This window comes from Macaca mulatta, chromosome 8 (genome assembly GCF_049350105.2).
Source record: "Macaca mulatta isolate MMU2019108-1 chromosome 8, T2T-MMU8v2.0, whole genome shotgun sequence".
NCBI classification, from domain to species: Eukaryota; Metazoa; Chordata; class Mammalia; order Primates; family Cercopithecidae; genus Macaca; species Macaca mulatta.
In genome coordinates, this window is record NC_133413.1 from 71,412,152 (window position 1) to 71,435,245 (window position 23,094).

The window sequence follows — 23,094 nt, forward strand, 5'->3', positions numbered from 1 at the left end:
TCATAGTTTTTCAAATCAATTTTATTTTTCTGTGTGTATCTGAGAAACTTCCTTAATACTCCCCTCTGAAATCATTTTTACTTCCCCCACCCCCTCTTACAAATACTTCATTCCTTACTTCATTTTCATTTTTGAAGTGTGGAGATGGTTATCATTGAAGCAGGACCAGAGCAGAGACCCCCAGATGGTCTGAGAGTTAGAAGAGACTTCATAGAGATCAGTTCATCCACTTCCATTCTAGACGAGGAAGTTGAGGCGTCTTGAGTTGTTTTCCCATTTGTTTGTTATGGTAGGAAACCAAACCTAATATTAAATCCTTCAAGTTTTACTATCCTTCCTTCTAACAACTTCTCTAAAAGGAACCACTCACATGCAGTGGCTGGTGTACTTGGATGGGGTGGCTGCCACCCTGCAATACCATGGGCCGTCCAGTGTTAGGGCCATCTGGGCCAGCGCTGCTCTGACCCTGTCCTCCAGCTTGTATTAGTTTGGTCCTTCCTCTTTGAGATAAATTCGTTCTGCATGTTGTTTCCTGTTTGCCAGCTGTCCCTGGGGATGGTGGGGATGGTGATAGATTCAAAAACCTGTGAGATTGCTCCCCAAGTAATTGCTATTTACATTTCTGAATTTGCTGTAGTAGAAACTGAAGAGAAAATCTTTAGGTTCTTGGTCAGCACTGGACTAGATATCAGACCACTATTACATTTTGGTACTACAGAGCTTATTCAAATAATTTTGAACAATAATGTTAAGCTACCATGAAAAAAAAAAAAACTGCACTCCTTTGTTTGCAATAATTCATACATGAATACTGCTAAAACACCCCATCTTATGTGACTAATTGCATTCTTATTCATCACCCCAAATTGTATTTTAAGTGAGAATATCAGAACATTAAGTATTTGTATTTTAGGCTGAAATGAAGATATTCTGTCATAAGTCATCTAAAGTAATATGTTTTCAAAGTAGGGATGATTCTTTGATATAAACAAGTTGAAATAGAAGCAAACCTCAAATACAAATCCTTTTGTAATAGCATCTCTTTAGTATTTTTCAAAGAGTTCAGGTATTTCCAAATAAACACGTGTTTAAGAACTCTAACTAAGGCTGCCGAATAGTTGTTGACGCTGAGGCCAGGCTAAATCACACAGCCGTTTAAACTGAAACAGCTCAGTTCAGAGGGTACTGCTGTTTTATAACCATATTTAAAAATGTGTTCCTCTTTTACTCCTTCAAACTGGGTTCAGGGATATAATGGATCCCATTATAGGTAAAAGGTCTGTGACTCAGCCATCGAGCTACTCAAACTCTTGGCTGTTTTAATTGCCACCATTAAAGCTTTAGTACTTTTATCTCATAAAAATAGATATCATTGATGTAAAATGTGTGCCTATTGAAGATACATGTGTACCTCTGCCCTTATAGTTAGCTAATCAGCCATTTGAGTTTGAAGTTAGTTAGGTTTTATGCAGATGGGAATATGACATAGATCACAAATTTGTTCAGATTTAGTCATTTAATTAAGAAAAAAATTCCATGTAGTAATAAGGGCAATATCTAACTAGAATGTCTTCCAAGATAAAGCTTATTTTGTTTTGGTTTGCCTTTTAACTACATTTAATTGATGGAACGATGGTAGATTTTTACTAATCTCTTTCTTGAAAGAGAATAGTGTTTCTGTGATTCTAATACTGTGACTTCAGTGATTCAAGGAAATACTTGAATTACTCTTCTGTCCCTATTCGACACATCTGTTTAAGTGTGGTAATTGGAGATGTTTCTCTGGCTATATTTTGGTGTATACTTATAGACAAAAATAAAGCCCTGCAAAGGGGAAAATATCAAAGTGTGAAGGAAACTCCAAGAACACACTGGAAACTAAATGTTAAGATGTGAAAAGCTAGTTCATTCTGGGTTTTTCCTTCCAGTATTTGAGCATGTCACAGCCATTCATTATTCATATTGTGCTATGCAAACAAGGTGCAATGACTCTAGAAGAGTTCTAAAACGAGTACATCTCAGGACAGCTTAACTGCCTAACCACTGTGTACATACACATTGCTTTCTCTGTTGTGAAAATAAATTAGCAAATAATTGGTGGGACAGTTTTTTAAGTTATTCTGTTCTGCAGTTGTAATTGCGGGATTGTATTCAGATAAGAGAGAAAATCTGACTGTAAAAGGGTCTCAAATCTGAACAATTCTAAAACTAAAACCTACCCACACAAAACATTTGTGAGCTGATATACATAACCAGGCTTCTATTCTTGCCCAGCTGTGTAGATTCAATTATAATAATTTTCTCAGTTGCACAACACTGCTGTTTGTTTATTATTGCGTTATTAGTTAGTGAATGAACCTCCCTCTTTTTGACCCCTCAGCAGTGTTTATAAAACACTTAATTGCTTTGGTGTCTTCTGTTTTGTGCGTAGTTCCAGCTGGAAGGAGTCATGGGGACACAGTCCCCTCTAAGTGTTAAACTGACTGTAATATGTATCAAACTTTCTTTCCAAGTAAGTATCAGGAACCTTTAATATTGCTTATAACATGGCTGCTTAGAGTTTTTTGCTTGAAAATGAAGAGGTTTTTTTTTGTTTGTGTGTTTTCTTTTTTAATCTCCCTGTGATGATTTACGTGGTAGTTAACTATCTAACTTGTTAGACTCTAGCTTTTTTTGCTTATCATAGGCACTCCCTTTATCTCACCTGGACTCTTCCTGTCTGAACGGGTCTGCCCAGCTGTTATCTTACACCCAGTTCTCTTTGCCATTACATCTTCCACTTCTTTGGAGAAACTTCAGCAGAATTGTATGAGCTACAGCGATTAGGTAGTTAGGTATCTGAAATGAGGCATAATGGTTGAGAATGTGGGCTTTGCCAGAGGTTGCCTGGTTTGAATCTTGATTCTTCTTATAACCAGCTTTTTGTGATGTGCAGCAAATTTCTTAACCTCTTTGAATGACTTCATTTCCCTGTCTGTAAAATGGTGATGACTTCATTGGTTGTCTGGAACAGTGCTGGGCACAGAGGTGCTCAGTGATATCACAGCAGTGGCCTCTTTACAAAGGCTTAATAAAGGAAGTCCTGCTGTGCTGTCTTTATGTGAAAGGATAAATATCTCACTAGGAAAGGGCAATCCTACGTAGAAAAACAATTTCAGATGAGAGTTGCAAAAGATTTTACAGTATACATTAGTTATTTATTGTTATGTGACACTTTACAGGTTGACTATCTCATTCAAAATGCTTGGATTGAGAAGTGTTTTGGATATCAGATTTGTTTCAGATTTTGGAATATTTGTATTACGTTTATTTGTTGATCATCCCTAATTCGAATATCTGAAATTCAAAATGCTCCATTGAGCGTATCCTTTGAGTGGTATTTCAGTACTCAGAAAGTTTCAGATTTCAGAGCATTTGGATTTCAGATTTTTGGATTAGGGATACTCACTCTGTACCACAAACTTTATGGCTTAAAACAATATCTGTTTCCTCTCTCAGTTTCCATAGATCAGAGTTCGGGCATGGTTTAGCTGAGTCCTCTGCTCACGCCTCACAAGACTGCAGTCAGAAGTCGTTAGGACTGTGTTCTCATCTGGAGTCTTGACTAGGGAGGAATCCACATTCAGGTTCATTCAGGTTGCCCACAGGATTCATTTCCCGTGCTATATGACTTGGACAGGGGGCTTCAGTAACTGCTGGCTGTTGCCTGGGGCCACCTTCAGCTCCTGAAGTTCTGCACCATGTTGGGTTCCCCAGCAGTGTAGAGTTCCCACCCTCAAGAAGGGTCTCCACCCTCTTTAAAAGCATCCCCCAGTCAGACCTAGCCAGAATAATTGCCCTTTAAGTAACTCCAAACCAATTGATGTGGAAATCTTGATCACACATGTGAAATCCTTTTACCTTCACTGTATTCTGTTGGCTTGAGGGTCACAGGTCCCTCCACACTCAGAAGATAGAGATAATGGGACCATCTTGGAATTCTGCCTCCCCACAAGATGTACGTGAGTTTTTATAGGACAAGAGTAGTCTGTCATTAAGCAATTATTGAAAACTAAATTTGCTAGATTCTCAGTCTTTGAATCCTGGAGAACTTGCCTAGAGTGTGTAAATTAACTTTATCACTGTGCTACTTGTAAATTGATTTTTTTCCCCTTCAAAAATTGTTCTGTTCCCAATTCTGCACAAACCCCTGGGATTGTTCAGTGTTACAGACACACCTTCGATAGTCTTTGAAGTTTGACTTTTAAAATTCTTAAGAACAGCATAGTAAGTTACTTTTAATATTGACCCTTTTAAGGTAGTAGAAACTTAAATGCAAATTTGGTAAAAATTGCTTTACCAGAACCAAACTCTGCATTTCTTCTTTCCAGTTTAAAGATTAAACCTGCAAAGCATTTTGACCAGCCAGGAAGCACTGTTGTTGTCTTTTGTTTTGCCAAGTTTCATCCTTCGTAAGCTGGGTAGCTTCAGGTATGGGTGTCCACTGCCAAATTCAAACTTCCAGACACCTCTTTGAGAACACTATGGACCTTAGGGCTAACTTGAAATAAACAAGACAGATGCCTTGAGACTGAAATTGGTTCTGTAGAACCAATTCTATATTCATGTATAGTTCTCATTCATGTATAGTTACTAAGGTGAGCCCACTAAGGGAAGGGCAATTTATGCAAGGTGGTGAAGAAAAGAGAGAAGGGAGAGAATGAAATTTACTTTGTTAAGGCCCATGAACATACTATATTTGCCATTTTTACTTCTAGAAAATAATGTCCAGTAGAAGAACATTTGCTGATTTACTGCCCTAAGGAGCTCAGAAATTTAGAACAAGAGGGTGAAAGTATGACTGTGTCTCAGATTCCTCTAATGGGCTCATATTTTAGTTTGCTTGTGATTAGTCAGAGGCACCATGATGTTCACATTGGAGACCCTGCCTTTTCTTGAGTTGTTGCTCTTGTTCTGTCATTTCCATTCGATCATTTATAAAGCAACAACATCACCCACTTCACCAACCTCATAGGGTTATTATATGAATCCAAGAGAAGAGGTATATAAAATGTTCAGCAGAGAAAATAGGTGGGCAGGCCTGCTGCCTCAGGGGGCTACCCCTCTGCTTGTGGCCTGGGAGATGTAGGAAGTTACTCACTCTTAACTGCAATAAACTTCGCATTGTGTTGCACTTGTGGTGGTTTTTGTTTCTTCCCTGCCCAGAGAAGTGATGGTTCTGTTGGCCCTCTTTTTTCCCTCAAAATTACTCCAGGGATAGGAGATGTAAGGTCAGGAACACAGTCTAAATACTGGCATACCCTTTTTAGAAGGCTAGCACATGTAAAAACATCATTCAAGTCTCGTATAAACAAGCTAATTTTTGCAAGCATTTATGAAGCAACAGACACACATCAAAAGCATGTTCAATTTAGCATTAGCTCAACTCTGTGCCCTAGGGGTGTGTGTATAGATAAACAGGCTGTTTCAACTATATGGCCCCTAAATGCAAGCCTGTGACTTCATCTGGTACTTTTCCTAAGAAGTAGCAATGAATCTGTGACAAAGATGGAGAAAAGAACTGGCTGCGTTACAGTCTTTGAAATATAGTAGATGGTGATTTGGGGTGGGGAGAGTTTTCAAGGCAGGGTAAGGAGCGGGCTTATTTTTTTGTGGTTCTTGAGGAATTGGTTCAGTCCCTGGGACAAAGTAGGCCTCAATATTGATTGCATTGAATTATGCCAGTGGAGTGATTTTGAGAATCATAGTGGATAATGTTTGTTGGCTGCAAAACACAGTAAGAATACCAGTTCTCACCTACGTCGTTATCTTTGAGTAAAAGGTTAGTGATTCTCTACAGCTTTAGTTTGGAACTAGAGTTCTTCTCCGACCCTTTGAAGGCAAAAACCTCAAATTTGTGTTAAATTTTGTAGCCATCTTAACCTGCAGATTAGGGTTAGGATCTTAAATAGAAGTAAGGCCTTTACGGTTTTGGAGAAGGACAGCAGTCTGCTCCCTAGGCTTGTGCTGCGGCTACAACTAGGGTTGGAGAACTCCACAGCCACCCCCTTTGGCTGAGGACACCACTGTTGGGGGTCCTGGTCACATACCAGGACCTTCTCACAAGAGGCTTGGTAAAGTATGTGGATTTTGTAGCAATAGCTCCTGTGTTAGGATTCCAGTTTTGCCATTTTCTAGCTGTGTAACTTTGGGTAAATTAATCTTAAGATTTCAAATCCATCATTTATAAAGCAGCAACAATATAACTCACCTCACCAGCCTCATAGGGTTATTACAGGAAACTGAAGACAAGAGGTATGTAAAATGCTTAGCAGAGCACATGCTGCATGTAACTATACAAGAGATGATTAAAGGAAACGTCATTCAGTACAGTGTTGCAGGATGGCTTTAGGACTGGTACCTTGGTGCTGTCTCTCTGCTCAGCACCCTCTTCCCATTGCCCTAGGAGGGCCAGGCTGGGGCAGCCTTGCTGGCCCAGCAGCATGGCTCTGTGCTTGCAGAGCTGACCCTTGCCCACTGGTACCCCTGGACCTGCAGGGCAGCACCAGGCAAGGGTGGACAACTGGTCAGAATTTTGTTGGTGGAGAACAGAGAGACAGGAAAGGGGAGACGGCTGGAAGGGCAGTGGTGGATATGGCAGAGGGTGAAGGAGCTGAGGGCAAACGCCCTGTTCTCCTCCACTTGGGGGGAGCCTTGTTTCAGTTAGAATTTCTCAGATGTTTAGAAAAGGGTTTAGCATTGTCAGAGTTCACTGCTTATGTTATCCCAGTCAATCGGACTATAGAAACACCACAGAGTAGTGTTTTACACATTATAAATGCTGTTGGACAGTTCCTGTGGTATCACTCCACTCCTAAATATGGAGAACATGCTTGGTATTCTGTTTCTGACGTGAAACTTTTCAACATGACTGCTTGGTTCATTATTTCCATTGTTTTGGATGCTACTAATTCAGAATGTGTTTATAATTTAGATGCCATAAAGGTGGCTCATGTTAATTTCTAGCCATTTAAGATTTTGTTTGTATGGTTAATCTATTCTAAGGACAGCTTAAAAACACAAGCAGAAAGCCAAAGGTTCAAAAATGCCTTCAGATAATTTTTCAACTAGATATTTCAACAGTAATTTAAAATTTTTATTTATAAAATTTAATGATTCTGAGGTACATGCTAAGATAAATTATTTCATTATGCTATATCAAAATTCATTTTATTTAAGTTTGTAATTATTTTGACTGTGTGTGTAACAAAAATTATACAAGTCATTCTTATATGATTATACTAGTTTATTCCTACCAGTGACTTGAGAATAAAATAAACAGCCAATTCAGCGAGCTGTTTCAGTGCATTTTATATAAAGTTATATTTGTGCATAGTGTAATATGCTATCTTTTAAAACATTTGATAATCAATGTTTTGAGAAAGAAAGATGGACAGATACACATACTTACGTACCCCTGTGCTAGAGAAGGTGATGAATTTGCCATGCTATCGCTGTATCAGTGTAATCAAAAGGATATTTTGATGGACATTTAAAATCTTCATGGAAAGAAGGGAAGCCATGGCTAAACACCCGTAGGACACTCTCTGTACTGTCTCCAGTGCCCCTTTTCCCAGTAATTAAGGGCTTGGAAAGTCCTGCAGTGAAGAAAACTGAATTTTGGTTAGCACAGAATTCTTTTTTTTTGAAATGGAGTCTTGCTCTGTTGCCTAGGCTGGAGTGCAGTGGTGTGATCTCAGCTTGCTGCAACCTCCACCTCCCGGGTTCAAGCAATTCTCCTGCCTCGGCCTCCCAAGTAACTGGGATTACAGGTGCATACCACCATGCCCGGCTAATTTTTTGTATTTTTAGTACAGATGGGGTTTCACTATGTTGGCCGGGCTGGTCTCCAACTCCTGACCTCAGGTAATCTGCCTACCTCGGCCTCCCAAAGTGCTAGGATTACAGGCGTGAGCCACCGCGCTTAGCCTGTCACAGAATTCTTTAAACTCATGTTACCTGAGACCTGTTTTTATGTGACACATTTGAATATCCTTAACTTGTTCTGTACTCTTTGCCTTCTCAATTAATTCATATAGTCATTCAATATAAATATGTTTTCCTGGAAATTGTTAACAATGAGCTGAATAAAACTAACTGGCATATAAAAAAACTTGAACTCAGGGCCCTGAGTATCATTGATACTGATTTTTAACCAAGCAGAAAATATTTCAGTCCTTGATCCTCTTAAGAATATTTTTGTGCTTTTTATTTTATATCAAATAATTAAAGGTTATTATCCCAATTGACCATTCAAACTGTTATCCGCTCATCTTGATCTCCTCCCTTACAAAGCAGATTTTAAAAGCTTGCTTGTGAAGCCTTTGCATGTCTGCAGTCACCCAGTCTTAGGCAGGATTTGTTGTTCAAGCTGGTTCCTTTGCCTCCCCCTGTCTCTCAGCCTGGGACAGTTTGTAGAAAGCTTCCCTGGTCTCAGCCTGGGTTAGGTGCTCTGCAGTCTTTCCCAGCAGGTACTATGTCTGCCTTGTTTACTGTTAGAGCCTCAAATATTTGTTGAATAAATACATGAATTGGGTACTAGATACCAAATGCATCTTCTTTTTTATCAGCGTCATTGTTACAATCTCAGTAGGACTTGCTGAAACTTTGCTAAGTGTTCTTTTGAATCATTGCACACTCGTCTGGCTGAAGATCAAGTGTCAGTTTTCATACCAGAATTCCTTTTTTGAAGAGTGTAGAAGGGTCAAGAACCTGGGGAATACTGGAAAAAATAAAAATTAAGAATGTCTGTAATAAAAATGTGTCTCCAAAGCCATTTTTAAGATACCAAATAGTACGTTTCAATCTTAAATGACTCCTTGATATTTGTATTTTCATGAGCCATTTAAGCAATAGTTTAGTGTTCTTAAAGCTTGTATTTGTGCTTCTTGGGACTTAATTGGCCTGCCTCTTCTTCACCAGAATCTTATTTTCTCTGAGAGCACAAGTGCCTCCTCCTCATTGCCTCCCTTTAGCTTAATTTGTGGGGAGGCTTTTGTTTTCATAAGTACCGTGTTATTCTGGTCCCCTTGGTACCGTCTTTTCTTTTTCTATAAAGCATTGTTTTGATTTTAGACTTGTTTGTATGTAAATACACATGTAAATAAATACATTTGTCTGTAAATAAAATGTTTATCCTTGGGTGCCCTGTATTACAAAATGTTGGTTTGCAGAGATCATACATGTTGAAAGCATGGCACACACTGTTAACATTGCGTCACTTGCTCATGCTATACTCAAAATTGCTAACAGGCTGAGGCTTCAGCAGTATAATTAAGGCAAAACATGATAAAATTAGATAGCTTTTTAAGCCAGAAAATACTGATGAATTGTGGAAGAAATCACACTGAGATAAATAAAAAGTTGCTTTTTTACATATCTTTTCATTTTCTTTGATGATTCTCCTATCATTTTGGGTTGGATTTGCTTGAAAGAAGCAGAGGGATTGCCCTCACTTCCCCCACTGGGTCTCCTTTGGTTAAATTTGCATCTTGTCCATTCTGCTGTTTTATATATGATAATTTAGTTGTATGTCTTTTCTAATTTATATGTTGTGAACAATGGAGTTAAAGAAACGAATAATTGTCTTTAGCTTATGGTAATTTTTTCAACAAAACACACTCACCTTAGATCGTTTTTATTTATAGTTTAAGTATCAGTTATGCTGTTTCAGTTCCAAAAGTTCATGGCAGTCTTTATATATTCCATAATGTTCCAAATGGCATATGGAATTATAGTAGAATATATGTCAAGCAGAAAGTTTGACAGGATGTTATTTAAAAATACCTTTGGTATCTAACATTCTCCATGTTTGCTCTAATAAATGAGAGGTTTTAGGAATGCCCTACATGGTAATATCAGATGTTAATGGCATTGATTACCTGTCAGGCAGTGGGAATTGATGGGAAAATGTCTGCTGTAAAATTAAATAGCATTAGAGAAGACTGTACCATGCATCTGGTGGGTGGGGGGTGGAGGGGGGGACATGGCTGGGCCTGAGAGACTTTGTCAGGGTATTACTGGGAGCTCCAGGTTTTTTTCCCCACATGATTAAGGCAGGCCATCTGTTCTTTGTTAAATGTTTACAAAAACAGCTTTTCTCTAAAAGATTTAAGGAGATGTGGGTCTGGTAAACACTATAATATTTCTGAGCACCTTTTTCACCCTATTTCAGATAGTACCAAAACATAATTCTGCTGCATATCAAATGGAATTAATACTTTTTTTGTATTTGATCTTCACTTTTTTCCTCCTTATGCAAGATTAAATTTTTTACTGAGTTATTAATTTATGGCTTCATTTATTACTAAAAGGAGCATCTAACATGATTTGTATGCTAAAGTGTGTAGATAAACTTTAAATCTTTTTGTGTTATGTGTTTTATGCTTTTTCTAATTCATTACTGTGTACCGGGGAATCTCTCATTAGAAGCTGGTGTTCTATTACTGGAGCGAATGCCATGCAGATCAAAGAAAGGTAAACATACCTGGTATTATTTCTCCATTCTAAGTTTTAATCATTGTTTAGACTTTCCTCTTTTCCTCTCTTTCCAGGAACAACTTTTTCTTTCATTTCCTGAAAAATAGCTTGTCCCAAATAAGTTTGATCTCTGTGTCCTGTGCAAAAAATATAGGGCTTTTTCCTTTTTAATTACATTAGGAAATAATATGTACAAACTAACTTGACTTATGCAAACTAAATATAAAACAGTTACATCAAGTCCCCTTGATACTTAGGTAATGATAATTTGGACAGTGCCTCTGTTGATGTGTAAGAGTGTTTGTGAGGAAAGGATAGAGGGGCAGGGGGTAATTTTGGCAGTGTTTAGTTAGCTGTGTTATCCCTACATGGAAATCTGCTCATGTAGATCTACATCTATGTATTCTTCTTCAAACTTTGACCTTGCCTCTGTGTTTCCTATGTATCGTTACTCTTTTTTCAGCCTCTTTCTCCCTTAGCTGTGACCAGGAAAGGGCAATAAGTACTTTAAGATTTTTTAATGCCACCGGATTTTAGAAGAAACTTTGAAAATCACCTATCAATCACCTAACCCCAAACCATCATTTTGCAGAAAAAGAAACTAACTCCAGATAGGTGAAGTGATTTTTTCCCAGATGATATAGCTGATGGTAGGGCCTGTACTTGAATTTTAATCTCTTAACTCAGAGTTCTGGGCTCTTTCTCTTACACCAGGGCAATTGAGTGAAACCTGTGAGCCTTTCCCAGAAAGATGCTGTGTAGAAGATGTTAGGAAGAGGTGGACAGAATCAGAAAGTACTAGAGTTAGGAAACTAGATTCAAATCTTAGCTCTGTCACTAACTGTGTGACCTGGGGTGGCCACATCACCTTCTTGGACTTTTCCTTTCTGAAAGATGGGGGTAAATTATCACTTTTTTGTTGTGAGATTCAGGGGAATTAACACATCTAGCAAACATAACGTAGCTTGGTGCATGGCATCAAATAGCTGCTCAATAAATATTAGATGTATTGGAATTGAATTTACAGTACCTGTATTTTAATGTTTAATTCTAACCTTCCTCCTTTTCTCGTAGTAAGCCTTGGCATGTACAGTAGTCACAAGGCTCTGGAGATGTGGGCCTGGGCTCACCTGCCTGCTCCTCTTCTGTAGGTCATGTGCTGAGGAGTGAGGACCCTGGAACTATTGGCTCTGATGTCAGTCTCAGTTCTGTCACTTAACATCTGTACCTCCTCGGGCAAATTACTTCATCTTAGAGTGGCAGTGTCTTCAACTATAAAATTAGAAGAATCACCTAACGCTTAGGGCTGGTGTGAGGATTGAATGGTACCAAGACATAAAGCATATATGCCTGGCACATAGTAGATCGTTTATATTACAGTTAGTGTTGCATGCCAGAAGCAGCATATGAAAAAGGCAGGAAATGAGAGACATATGTAGATTTAATATTTTCAAGTATTTTGTTGAAATGTAAATGTTCGTTAGATGCCATAATTTATGGTATAGATGATAATCCAGGCTCTGGTTTGGATGGTGAGCTATGAGGGAGGCTGTTGTGTGCAGGAGTCACTTCCTCCGATCTTGGCTGACCACTAAGAATCCCATCCTAAATGTGGTTAGTTTTCAACTCTATTTAAGATAGTGTCTGGGTGTATCCCTAGTGGATGTCAAGAACCTCCCAAAGGCATGTCACCTTAATTTATTTGGGTTATCTCTCCCTTGGTGAAATTTTGAAATACAAAGCTTAAAGAGGTTAAGAAAAACATGTTCCACCTTTCATGTCAATGCAAGAAATTTCACCAACCCAAAATCATCAAGTTTGGGTATGTGGTTTTAATTTGATATTTTAATGTTGTTTAAACCAGAAATGACTTGTGTTAAGATTTATATTATGTTTACACTTTTATTTCAGACTTTCACAGTACTAGAATATCTTGAAATGTTCAGTATACTTGCTCATTTTAAAAATGGCTAAATTATATACTTTTAATTTGAGTTCCCATTCCCACATGGGGCTAGAACTCAACTTAGATGTATTCTTTGTGGCTTAGTTTTGCTGCTGCTTTACCATTCACCATTTTCATGTAGGCTGTTTGAAAAATGGACAGTGTCTTAAGTTGGATTAATTTTTACTTCCCGAACTGATTTTTTTACTGTATTAACTAAAGTGCTATTTTAAAACTTTCTTACTTAAAAGATTGTCTCTTAAAGAAACATATTTTTTTTTGGATGTGAGAAGATGATAGATTCTACAACTGTATAGTTGGAAAAATATTTTCTACTTAAGTATAGAATAAGTTTCAGAAACATCAGCCACTAACTTTCAGTTCTTTTCTTTACTGTGAAGAATGATAAACTAATTTCAATTGCTATTTGTGTCTCTTAGCATTCTCCGTCGGAGCCCTTTCTAGAGAAACCAGTGCCGGATATGACTCAGGTTAGTGGACCGAATGCTCAGCTAGTGAAGAGTGATGATTACCTGCCATCAATAGAACAGCAGCCACAACAAAAGAAGAAGAAAAAGAAAAACAACCACATTGTAGCAGAGGATCCCAGTAAAGGTTTTGGTAAAGATGACTTCCCTGGTGGGGTAGATAACCAAGAACTAAATAGGAACTCACTGGATGGGTCCCAAGAAGAAAAAAAGAAAAAGAAAAGGTCAAAGGCAAAAAAAGATCCGAAGGAACCGAAAGAACCCAAGGAGAAAAAAGAGCCCAAGGAACCCAAGACCCCGAAAGCCCCTAAGATTCCCAAAGAGCCAAAGGAAAAGAAAGCAAAAACTGCCACGCCAAAACCCAAATCCAGCAAAAAGTCAAGGTAGGCTGTGGGCAGAAACAACAGTTGCAAAACATTGAGAGTACAGCAATTAGCGCCAATAGTTACAGCCTATGAAATGAGGGGTGGGAGGGGACACAATGATTTTTGTCATCATTGAGCTTCTTTCCCTAATATCCAAACTAAAAAGCTAAGACTTTTACGCATTCTGAAAGTTAGGATGTATTGTTGTGAACTGTTGATATACAGATCTTACTAGATACAAATTAAAAATCAATTTTTTATATTTTTGTGAAAACTTAGTAAATGGAATGAAGTTAGCAGTATAATTATTTGTAAGAATAGACTAGCAACCTCATTTTCAGTGATGATATAAAACTGAATAGGAAGGATTATAGAAGAAAGGTCACTATATTTCACTAAGCATTTCAGCCCTTCTTCCCAGAGGTTGAACCAGGATTATTAATTCTCTCTACTTGGCAGAGTAAGCCTTCCAGGAGCAGGGTTGAAATCCTAGTGAGCAGCGCAAGAGAAATCAAATAGTACTTGTCCATGGAATATGAATTCAAGAGTAGCATGAATTTTAGGTTCTAGGGAAGACCCTATTTCACTCCATACTCCCCCCATCAGTTCTCTGACCGCTCCCCCAAAAAGCATATTTATTCAGTAAGAAAAGCTGAGAGGGGAAGACATTGAAGACTAATTTTTTTCATTTGTAGTGAATGTTTCTTACAACTGTTCTGAACCAGTTCCAGACATCTGAATCTGTTTTTCAGAATGTGGCTCATGTTAGAAAATATAGTTTCCAGATGGAACTATGGTCAGCCTTGGTTAATCTGAATCTGTTTGCAAACTCCATTAGAAAACACACCCACCCCATACCCTCATGTGCACGTGTAAATACACACCTGTGTATGCACCAGTCAATTCTGCATTTCCTGTGAACTTTTTGAGATTGCTGCTCTGTGTGTGCATGCCCAAGTACACAAACAGAGGAGATTAATTTTGTGGCTAAAAAGATGTTGCCTTGAAGTGAAAGGACAAACTTGGACTTGCAACTTCCTGCTAAAAATAATCTAAACAACTCCAAATACATTATTATTTGATGTTTTAAAAGTTTGAATCATAGCCATTTAGGAAATTTTGCCCTCAATACCTTTTATGGTGCCAAAGTAACTCAATTACATTCAGTAGCTCAATCTTACAGATAACTTAATATTTGCATTTACTCGTGAATTTTCTTTGATGCCTCAGTGTGTGGTCTCCTAATTGAAAACCATCACTTTTTTTCCCCTCTTTGTGAACATGTTTTTAAACTTAACACATTATAAAATCTGTTTTTATGTAAGAAATATTAAGTGCTTATTACTTGCACGTACTGTTTTAAGCGTTAGGGATATAAGGGTGAGGAAGAAAGACATGGGTAAAATTTTAGTTTGACTTTGTGAGGTAGTTTAAAAAATAAGTAATTAAATCTAAGTATTATGCTTTTGGTAGGAGAAAGCATAAGCCTATTTCTCCCAAGGAGAAAGAAATCGAAGCAAAAATCTCAAAAAGACTATAATCTTTTTCTTTAACTTAAAACATAGGAGTCTGTGTTCTAAAGAAGCTTTTTGGAGCTCAGGAAATACATCATCAGTATCAATCTTAGCACAAGATATATATCTGATTCCAGTTTTCATCTTAATTTTTAAATTTATCACCTAATGGTAAAAATGGATTAAAAAAAGAAAATAACACTCTGTATTGGATATTGTTACGAATTTCCAAGTATATCCTTTCAAGTTCTGAATCTACATCAGACTGGCTCTATGTTTAAAAACTTACTTAGCATACATACCCTTACCTCTTGTAGAGTCTTTTGGGGCAGATATTAAAATGCTGTATTTAACAATGAAATTTGTTAACATTTTCCTAACAACTGTAAGAAACTGAAAGTTGGAGCACCAAATCTAGTTAGTCCCAGGCATGCCATGTCTTCTTGGTGCTGATACAGACCCTGTGTTTATCCACTAGAGAAATGTTAAGTGCAAGCCTCATAGGCTTGCTATCCACTCTGAAGTATGAATCAGAGTCTGTGCAGAGTAAGTACTTGGCATTGGTGAATCTGAGTATTGGCTTTGCACTAGAATCACAAGCTTTTGGTAGGAAGAAAAGGGTATATTTTCTCTGAAAAAGTGTCTAATACCTTCCCCACTCTTGCCCCTTTTGACTAATAGTCTCAGTCAATGCCTGCTATAGGCAACAGTTATTTTACCCTAAGTGGTGTGAAAATAATTGGATGGAACACATCTGGTGAGCCTGTGGATTTACAGGTTAAACGGGAGCTGCTGCAGTGTGGCCCAAAGACTTAGGATGCTACACTGGGGAGCGGGGCATAAAGAGTGTTGGTGGCACCTCTGTTGGCCCTGGTTACTTGATCACTTATAGGGCCACTGTTGATTTACAGTGAAGTATGGTAAGGACATTCCTGAACTTCCCTGTTGTTGACAGTCAAACAGGGATGGCTGTCCAAGCATACGGTAGTTGAATTGAGGTTTTAAGTAAATTAACAAACCAGACCATTATTTTGTTGAACCTCATTGTTTCTCTTGATCTGATAAATTGAGTATGTTGCGTTGTAGTGTTGTTATACTAAGTGTAGAAAGGAAACAGCATCCCTGGAGCAAGGATAACTAGAGTGCATACAACTACATGTAAATTCTGAATAGCATAGTAGAATAATTATGTAAATTGAATATGCAGTGATGAAGGTAATAGGGGGTTTGGGTTATGTTAGTACTGGATTTGAATTGCCGTAGCAGTTTGCTTTTAAGCACTGGAATACAACAGTGGCAATTTTGTTTTGCAAAATGTTATGTGATACCAGTTATTTCCATCCTTGAATAAGTTAACTTGATGAATTTGTTTATACAGAAAATAATTTTCCTACAGAGAGCTAAAATAGAGGGAATAAACAGAACTGAAACGAAACATTTAGCACAGAACTGCTCACATCTTTACTCTGCAGCCCTGTATGCCATATCATTGCTGTGTTATACAAACAAGTGTGCTGTTCTTTGAGCGGGAGGTAAAGGAAGCGGCCCGAGGGTGCGCTAGCTTTCTCTGTGCTGTGTCACTGTCAGGGAGAGAGCTTGGTCTGCATCACTTAACACTCACCATGGTAAAAGACATGTGAAGGCTGGCTGTTGTCAGGGGCTGATTTTCCTTGCATGTCTCCTCACTGCCTGGCACCCCATCTTGTTCTGTAAAATGGCAGAAGCTTGAATTTGTGACCATTGCCAGAGAACTGGCCTTTCTGACAACTAAAATATGATCATACATGTCTTTCCTCTGCAGGAGGACTTAAAAGAATCTGCCCAGAAACTGTTACATAGAGTGGTGGTGAAACAGGAAAAGAGTTCAGCATCACAGAAAAAGACATGTAAAACCTTGATGAGAAAAATGGGCCACATTCCTCTTCTCTATTCTGGCCGTATCTTTTTTCCCTTTCCCGTTTTATGTTAAATATATATTTTTTCTGTTGATTTTTCTAATGCTCTCCCCAGTTGTCCTTACAGCTTTCAAATATTGGTTGTTAATATTGAAAATAACAGCGAAACCATTTGTGGGTTGGAGAGGATGCCGTTTTGCATATGGAGGGATTCATGGAGCTAGAATATGAGGATTTGCATCCTTTTCAATGCATTTTCTGTTGTGCATGCATGTGCCTTGTGCGATGAGAAAGAATTTAGAGGAAGTGCTTCCTTTGAATGACTCTTGAAGGATTTAATGGTCCATTTAGCTATATAAAGATTCTTTGAATGTACAGAAAGAAGGGAACTTGGCCAAAGATTGTGACTTGACTACTGAAGCTGAAGTTAAATGAAACAACACAGACTTGCTGCTACTGCAGTTTCTAGGAATCCCTTTCGTTCCTTGTTCTGTACTCTGTCCCTAGAATTAAACTTAGTAGAAAACTAAAATGTTACTTTTCAATTAAGAGTGAAGTATTGTTTTTACATACTACTCTTATTTAAAAAAAAAAAAAACACATACAGTACCAGAAACATGTGAGGGAGCTTTTTGCAAATCATACTATCATTATCATTAATAGTAATAGTATTTATGTAGCAGCTATCTCTGAGGAACTTAGCTTTTCAAATATTGCTTTCTCAGTTATGAGCTTAGAGAGTAGCAACGTTTACCTAGAAATACTTTTATTCAGCCACCAACTCCAATGGTGGTGTGTTTTTATAAACTAATACATATTTTATGCTGTACTCTTGTATATATGAAATTTCTTAATAGAGATTAGGCACAAAAGTAACCCATTATGCTAATTTTGCTAGTAAGTACAAAAATCTAGACAGATGTCTTCCCGTCAGGTACATGGGTAATAAAGTAAATTAAACCCTCAGCCTTTCTTTGCTTTTTTTTTTTTTCTTTTTTTTTTGTAGCTGTCCTGATGATTTTTTTATGCTTTATTTTACTCACATGCTATGATTTACTCTTGATGCAAGACATTGGACATTTGAAAAGATAGAACTAAATGTTTTGCACCCTGTGCCTGTGGAAGAGGGTAGAGATTTCTTACATGTGTGATGATAAATGAATCTTTGAGCCCTTTCAGTGTTGGTGCCCATGAACATAGTGTGGCTCTGTCTCCCGACCTGTCCTACCCAGTCTCTGGTTCATTAAATCCAAGCTCGTGCTCCCTTTCCTGCTGTCTCAAAGGCTGTCTTTTCTTCAACAAAAGGACCATAGGATCTTTTAAATCCCGAATCCTTCTTTGCTTTAGGGTAACCACCTCAAGGCCTTCCTTTTGCCAGCCAGCCTCAGTGGCCCCACTGTGGCCCTTCCTGTTTTTGATTTCATCTTAAACTGGCTGAGTAAGCAGGGTGAGAGAGTCATCAGCTGCTTTTAGTACAGAGCCCGGTGTCTTTGACATGTGTGGTTCAGTTCATATCCATCAAGGGAAGAGAATGCCTAATAATACTGACTTTGAAAGCAAGTTTGCCAACTCATTGTCTGTGCCAGATGCAGGGTGGGCTACATTGGGCCTGCTGGAAATTTGTTTTTGCCCATCCAGAGAACTGCAGTGGACTCCAAAGCAGTGGCCTTGTTGCCACTTTGGTTTACATGGAAGCAGGTGGTGTAGATCCCACTTTCAACTCCCACTGCACCTATCAAATGGAAGTTCAGATGTGAGGAGGCCATGAGCCACAGTGGGATATTAAAGGGAGATTTTTCTGGAGGCACATTCCTTGAAAGTCCTAAGTGGAATTTTCAGGTGGAGTGTATGTTACCATACAGTACATGTGGTTATGATGTTAGGGCTGGCAGGTAAAGAGCAGAAGGAATCATAGGCTGATTTTATCTTTTATTTAAATAAGTCTATGTATGTGAAAATGAAGTGCTTTTGAAAAATGAAATTCTGTACAAATGCAGTTTGCACCTGATATGTGAAGATCTTTATGTTAGTTGTCTTCTGCCTGGACGAAGGCCCCTTTGAGTCTTCTGGTACTTGTGCAGAGCCACTGTGCAGAGCATCAGTCATCTGAAATGCCAGCCCTCACTTCAGCCACCTTTATGTAGAAGTCTGTGTGACAGCTTTCAGACGTTAAGTAGGAAATGGAGAGTGCAAATCAAGAAAAAAGACACTGTTCTTTTTTGTTGTTGTTGTTTTTAAGTTAGACCACACCCTTAAATGTCCATAGAATACTAATTTTATGTGTAGCCCTGACTTGTATAGGAATAATATAATTTTGTGGGAGTTTGGTTTCTCCTGTTGGGGTGGATGATGGTAGTTTCTTCTTTGTTGTTTTTACCATTTATTTAATCTGCCGAAGTCTCATCTCATCTGTGGTACCTGATTGAAATGTGGGTGGGCAGCATGGCTCATTTGTTGTGTTAGCCTCCCTGGCAGATTAGAGACCATAATGATGAATCTAGGGAGGGAGTTTTGACTGCCAGAGTCCCCCTTCCTACTTCATAGGATTGCTGTGCATGAATAAGAGTGGCATCTTAAAATGTGACACAGGTAGTCAAATGTGTGCCCTATAGTTTGGCACTTGGAAAGATACACTATGATAAAAGGCCATTGAAGGGCCTACTTTTTGCATCAGTTTTGTAGTGTCTAATTGGTTTAATTCTTTATGTTATGTCTAGGAAATGGAGAGTGTGAATCAAGAAAAAAGGCACTTTTTTTTTTTTTAAAGTAAGACAACACCCTTAAATTTCCATTAGAATACTAATTTTATTTGTAGCCCTGACTTCTATAGGAACAATATAATTTCGTGGGAGTTTGGCTTCCATTATAATGCCAGATGATGCCACGTAGCCAAAGTGTTAATGTCGGTGTTAAGCTTCTATGATCAGATAGCTCATTAGCTAACTAGACTTCTTTTCCATGTTACTTCTGGCAGATCTGAATTTAATCCATAAAACTTGGTAACTCTTATAGATTTTCTTTCTTTTCTTTTCTTTTCTTTTTCTTTTTTTTTTTTTTTTTTAAACGGAATCGCTCTGTTGCCCATGCTGGAGGGCAGTGGCGTGATCTCGGCTCGCTGCAACCTTGGGTTCAAGCGATTCTACTGCCTCAGCCTCCCTAGTAGCTTGGGACTACAGGGGTGCACCACCACGCCCTGCTAATTTTTGTATTTTTAGTAGAGTTGGGGTTTCACCGTGTTGGCCAGGCTGGTCTCAAATGCCTGTCCTCAAGTGATCTGCCTGCCTCGGTCTCCCAAAGTGCTGGGGTTACAGGTGTGAGTCACTGCACCCAGCCCCAGGTGACTTTTTTTTTTTGTTTTTTTTTTTTTTTTTTTTTTTTTTTTTGAGACAGGGTCTTGCTCTGTCATCTAGGCCAACGTGCAGTAACACAGTCTCAGCTCACTGCAGCCTCAGCCTCCTGGGCTCAAGCAGTCCTCCCTCCTCCCACCTCAGTCTCTCTTTTTTTTTTATTTTTATTTTTTGATTCTTTCAGATCCAGACCTACAGAGACTTTTTTTTTTTTGTATTTTTTTATAGAGATGAGATTTTGTCGTGTTACCCAGGCTGGTCTCCAACTCCTGGCCTCAAACGGTCCACCTGCCTTGGCTTCCCAAAGTGCTGGGTTTACATGCTTGAGCCACTGTACCCAGCTGGTGACTAATTTTAAAGAACTTAAGACATTTATTAATTCTTCATTGAACTTGTACATTTGTTGTCCGTAAGTAAAACAGAATTCTTCCCTCTTCCTTTCCTGCTAACGGCTTTCCTCTTTCTTTTTCAACTAGAAGAGTAGGGTAAATAATTTGTGGCTGGGGTTTAGGAGTTGAGGGTGGCGAGGCACCTGCTTGGAGTGAAGCATGTGGGTGCCAGGTCTGGCGCCTGAGAACCGAGGGTGCCTCAGGCTGCTGGGTGCAGAATTGCAGACATCTGGGCAGCGCACTGAGCACTACTGGGGCCTTCGCCAAAAGGATGCTGGATGTCTTGGTGTGAAGTTTTTGACCTCTGGGTTTATTATCTGTCATTCAGAGTTTGATTTGTCCCCTTCCTCATTAGTTTATTCTGTCGTCTACATTTTATTACATTCTAGTTTAGCTATTAAATTTTAGTGTTAGGACTTTCTTTAAGATTTTTATTTTGTGGGGTTGATTTTACTCTATGATGTACCAGATTTTATGCTGCTTTAATTGGCTTTTTAGAACTTCACACTTTATCTTTTTTTAGTTTGCCTTTTTGTCTTTTAATTTTCTTTTTCATTGTCTAAAAAAACTTACCGAATAGTAGACAGGGCTTAAAGGAAATCCTCTGCTCTTAAGTTGAGAGGCTAGATACTCTCCTCTGCCAGCATTGAGCCCTTGGCCTCTAACATCTAGCTGTGTATTTTAGTGTGGCAGCTCAGATCATTTTAGAGTTGTATTTTGCCACAAACACCCTGCATCACATTCTGTGTGGCATCCCATGCCACAAAAACATCTCTTTTACTTCTTATCCATTAGGTTCATTTCTTTATTCAAAGCCTTTTCAGGATATAAAGTGTAAGAATATGCTTTAATACCTTTCACTCTTCAAAAAGATTATAATGTAACATTTTGGAGAAGCTTGAGTCTCTGAAAACAAACCTGATTAATCCTCATGACCTAAGCCTTAAGGTTAAGTTTTCCTAATATGGTGAGAAACTTCACTAACTTATCCCATCTGAAGAGACTGATTGAGAACTCCTTCCCATTTTCCAAACATTCTCATTAGCTGACCATATTCTCATCACATTTGGGTCCACAATCTGGTTCTTTTTCGAGTTTTCTTTCTATTCAGGACTTAGATCATTAGGCTGACACTAATCAGTGTTTAACTGTGTTCTATTTTGTAATAAATCAGGGCAGCTACCTGGCTTTCCAGTGAGCTATGGCCCTTTGTATCAAGCTTTGTTTAGAAAGCCAACAGAAGGAATTAGTTGTCTATACTGAATCCATCCAACCCCATTTCAGGTAATATGACTAGGCCGTCCTTATGGACTTACAGTTGTAAGCTGAACATGACTCCTTGCATAAAGGTAGATTGCCTAGACTGTCTCTCCATGTGACAAATACTGCTCTCTGAATATAAAGTTTGTGTTCTTCTAATGCCTGCTTCTAAAAGTTTGCATTAAGTTGGTATATGCTTTGGTGCCATTGGGGGTGACTGCAGAACTTAAGACGTTGGTCGCTTAGCTATGGACCCTGAGCACATCCAACTACCTACCAGTGTAACCCAGCTCTCATGATGAAATGTGAAACGTAAGTAAGGCTGGAGGAGGAACAGTGGCCCTTCGAACCTCCAGCAGCATCCTCAGAAAATGTTCTCCATCTGATTACAAGGGCTTGTCTAAAATGAGTAGATGGCTGTATATCTCATTGTCTTGCCTCATGAGTGGATGGCTCTGTGTGTTAGTTTCTAGCCTCAGGAGTGGATGGCTCCGTGTCTCTTTAGCCTCACAAGTGGATGGCTCTACGTCTCTCTAGCCTCATGAGTGAATGGTTCCGCGTCTCTCTAGCCTCACAAATAGATGGCTCCGAGTCTCTCTAGCCTCACGAGTGGATGGCTCTGCGTCTCTCTAGCCTCAGGAGAGGATGGCTCCACGTCTCTCTAGCCTCGTGAGTGGATGACTCCACATCTCTCTGGCCTCATGAGTGGATGGCTCCATGTCTCTCTAGCTTCATGAGTGGATGGCTCTGTGTCTCAGCCTCTAGCCTCAGGAGGGGTGGCCTGGTTTTTGGTCATTATCAGTAATGATGTGAGATAAGGATCACAAAAGAAGTTTGTGAGTATGAAGGCAAGGTATGTAGATGGTATTCTTTTCTATTGGTTTTTTTAAAAATGCTAGGTTTCACTCTATGTTTTTAAACTTTAGCCCGATTTTACTGAGCTTTATAGGTGTTTCATCAAGGTAGGTGCTATGTGGGGAGTTCTTATATGAGTTAATGAGAAAAATATTTAGAGTAGTGCCTGGTACATACCCAGGGCTATGTATGTTTCCGCTGTTGTTATTGCTATTACTTGTACTGTTGTAACTAGACCAGTTAACAATTATAAGTAACCTACCAGAGTAGGCTCTAGAAATACAAACATAGTAAGACACAGTTCCTTCTCTGCTTGAGCTTATATGATAGTTGGAGAAAGACACACATATAGTACTTTGATTTTAATACATTGCAGTAATGTTACCACCAACTTGTGTGTATTTTACATATCCTTTGTATGGGGTACATCATGTGACACCATCCAGGGTGGAGTGAGGAGATCATATCTGATCCAGACCGTGGTGATTAGAAAATGCTTCTTGAAATGAGTAGTGTCT

The 23,094-nt window shown here is 38.7% G+C and overlaps 1 protein-coding gene across 6 annotated transcripts in view; it reads left to right on the top strand.

The window, feature by feature from the left end:
• Nucleotides 1–23,094, top strand: part of CHD7 (chromodomain helicase DNA binding protein 7) — a 188,677-nt gene that overhangs the window by 88,851 nt on the left and 76,732 nt on the right. For all 6 annotated transcript variants that reach the window (XM_015145419.3, XM_015145423.3, XM_015145422.3 and 3 more), the window contains one exon: nucleotides 12,904–13,334. In XM_015145419.3, the coding sequence (XP_015000905.2) occupies nucleotides 12,904–13,334 (431 nt within the window). The remainder of the gene's footprint in view (nucleotides 1–12,903; nucleotides 13,335–23,094) is intronic.